The sequence below is a fragment of the Phaethon lepturus genome, unplaced genomic scaffold, assembly GCF_000687285.1.
Source record: "Phaethon lepturus isolate BGI_N335 unplaced genomic scaffold, ASM68728v1 scaffold33071, whole genome shotgun sequence".
Lineage (NCBI taxonomy): Eukaryota > Metazoa > Chordata > Aves > Phaethontiformes > Phaethontidae > Phaethon > Phaethon lepturus.
The window spans coordinates 1-2,777 of record NW_010517512.1 but is presented as its reverse complement, the minus strand read 5'-3'; the positions used below and the strand labels follow the sequence as shown (position 1 = coordinate 2,777).

The following is a 2,777-nucleotide window of genomic DNA, read 5'->3' as shown; positions in this document are numbered from 1 at the left end:
CGGTGAGGCGGGGGGTTGTGAATGTTCCTGCAGGCCCCAGGCATGCCCCACTGCGGGGCTCACCCTTCTTGTGCGGCGTCTTGCAGGTGCAGCAGTTCCTGGAGGCGGCAGGGCAGGCACCGGACCTTGTGGAGCGATACTGCGGGCTGTACCAGCGCCTGCGCGGCGCCACGGAGGAGCTCTTTGGGCAGCAGGCTGCCTTTGTGCTGGCCCTGGGCCAGGGCTTCGCAGGAGCTTTGCTGCAGCTCTCCTTCCTTACCACCCTGCACGTGAGTCGAGGGGGTGTGGTGCTAGCAGCGGGGCCCCAGCCCTACCGGCCCTGGGCGCAGGCCGGGGAGGCTGCCCTGGCCCACGGCCTCGGGCTGAGCTCTGGGTGGGCAGTGTCCTGGCCCTCCACCGACCCACAGTGCCCTGCCCTGCAGCGGCCCTGGACGGTGCCCAGCTGTGGGTGCGCGGTGCTTGTCATGGCATGGCCCTGGCCCCGGCACGCTCCTGCCTCGAGCTAATGCCTGGGCGGCCTCGGCCCCTGCCTGAGAGGGGGCAGCCCCAGCTGCTTCCCGCACGGACATTCCCCCAGCCGGGCCCTGCGGCCACCCGGTGAGCCCCCTCCACAGCCAGTTCTGTCCCTCTGCAGGTGAGTGAGCAGTTTGCCTGCTACCTTGATGGGCAGATCCAGGAGCTCCACAGGGCTGCGGGCAGCGCGGGGTCACTGCAACGGCTACAGCAGATCCTGGAGCCCTTCGTTGTCGTCAGTGGCCTGGAGCTCGCCCACACCTTCGAGCACTTCTACCGGTGAGGGGTGCCGTGTCTCCATGGGAGCCGAGGATCTGGTGCGGTGTGGCGGGGGAGGTGCAGGTGGTGCTGAGGCCATGGCTGAGCATGGCCTGGTGTGGCAGTGGTGCTTCTGCATCGCTTTTCCCGTCTTGGCGTGTGGAAGGAAAGGCTGTGAAGGCCCGTGGGCGCAGCCAGTCTGTGGATGCATGTTCCCTGCTGGTGACAGGGAGGGGAGATGGGTGCTGTTGGGCCCATGCACCTGGGGGCCAGGGCCGTCTCTGTCTTCTGGTGGGTGGCTGATGGCGATGGCGCTTGGGCCGGCCCCTAAAGGTTTTTTGAACCCCTCACTACAAGAAGGACATTGAGTGGCTGGAGCGTGTCCAGAGAAGGGCAACGAAGCTGGTGAGGGGTCTGGAGAAGAATTCTTATGAGGAGCGGCTGAGGGAACTGGGGTTGTTTAGTCTGGAGAAGAGGAGGCTGAGGGGAGACCTTCTTGCTCTCTGCAACTACCTGAAAGGGGGTTGTGGTGAGGTGGGTGTTGGTCTCTTCTCCCAAGTAACTAGCGATAGGATGAGAGGAAATGGCCTCCAGTTGCGCCAGGGGAGGTTTAGACTAGATATTAGGAAAAATTTCTTCACGGAGAGAGTCACCAAACGTTGGAATAGGCTGCCCAGGGAGCTGGTGGAGTCACCATCACTGGGAGTGTTCAGAAAATGCGTAGATGTGGCACTTCATGGACAGGTGTTGGGTTGACGGCTGGACTTGATGATCTTAAAGATCTTTTCCAACCTTAATTAATTATTCTGTGATTCTGTGACCTGATGCTGGCCCCTGTGGCAGGCACTACCTGGGCAACCGGCTCCTGGCACAAGGGCCGTCTTGGCTGGAAGGAGCCATTGTGGAGCAGATCGGGCTGTGCTTCCCCAGCCGCTTCCCCCAAGAGATGCTGAACAACTTGGCTGAGTCGGAGGAGCTCCAGCAGCAGTTTTACCTCTTCCAGCTGCAGGAGCAGGACAAGCGGCTGCTGGAGCTGGACATGGGCCTGGACGAGGTGAGTGTGCTGGTGAGGTGGGGAGGCTGGGGGCTGCCCTCATTCCTCACAAGGATCCCGGGGCCTGTGCTGAGCCACCCTCGTGTCCACGTGCCCAGGCACTGGGGACAGCCTCGGTGGCGGATGTGCCAGAGGTGAAGGTGCTGGCCCTGTCCCCGCGCTGCTGGCCCGTTTCCCCGTTCTGCTATATGGATGAACCTGGGAGGTTTTTCTCAGCGGCCTTGAGCTCCCCTCTGGATGAGTTTGCCGACTTCTGCAGGCGGAGTGAGTGTTGCGGTGGTGGGTGTGCATGGAGGTCTTGCCGGGGCCCAGGCCTTCCACAGCAGCTCAACCAGAAGTGGCAGGAGTGCTGGGGTGTGCCGGGAGTGCCTGTCAGGGCTGGCCCCTGGCCCTTGCGCTGCAGCTGATGCTGTCTCTGGCAGGTCAGAGCCAGCTGGGCTGGGAGTGTACAAAGCCCCGGCGGTTGCAGTGGACATGGCTGGGCCATGCTGAACTGCAGTTTGGAGACTGCATCCTCCACGTGTCCACACTGCAGATGTACATCCTGCTATGCTTCAACAACACTGAGGTAGGAGCCGGGGCTGCGGTGGCGTGAGGGAGGCAGCAGATGCTGGAGCATGGCAGGGCCATGTCCTCCCTTCCGGTGGGGTCTCCAGCGGTGTTTGGGGCACAGGCTCTCCCTTGTTTGGCTGGGCCTGTGGCTGGCGGGCCTTGGCTGGCCATTCCCCTCCCATGCACTCCTGCAGGAGGTGGCTGTGGAGGCCCTGCTGCAGGCTACAGGGCTCCCTGCTGACCTGGTGCACCACGCACTGACTCCGCTGACCCATGGCGAGGGCATCCTAGTGCGGAGCTGCATGCCAGGAGGTCAGCGTGGGGCTGGGGCACTGCTGGGGAGGTGCTGGTGCAGGGGTGCGTGAGCTTGTAGGGGAAGCGAGTGGGCTGGGGTGAGTCT

The 2,777-nt window shown here is 63.3% G+C and overlaps 1 protein-coding gene across 1 annotated transcript in view; it reads left to right on the top strand.

Moving 5' to 3' along the window:
• LOC104628007 (cullin-9-like) overlaps positions 1-2,689 on the top strand; it is a gene marked incomplete at its 3' end in the record, with an annotated part of 7,515 nt that extends 4,826 nt beyond the window's left edge. Inside the window, exons 13-18 of the mRNA XM_010296432.1 lie at positions 87-269; positions 635-792; positions 1,615-1,825; positions 1,924-2,089; positions 2,248-2,393; positions 2,572-2,689. Of these exons, the coding sequence (XP_010294734.1) occupies positions 87-269; positions 635-792; positions 1,615-1,825; positions 1,924-2,089; positions 2,248-2,393; positions 2,572-2,689 (982 nt within the window). The remainder of the gene's footprint in view (positions 1-86; positions 270-634; positions 793-1,614; positions 1,826-1,923; positions 2,090-2,247; positions 2,394-2,571) is intronic.
• Positions 2,690-2,777: the final 88 nt, after the last annotated feature.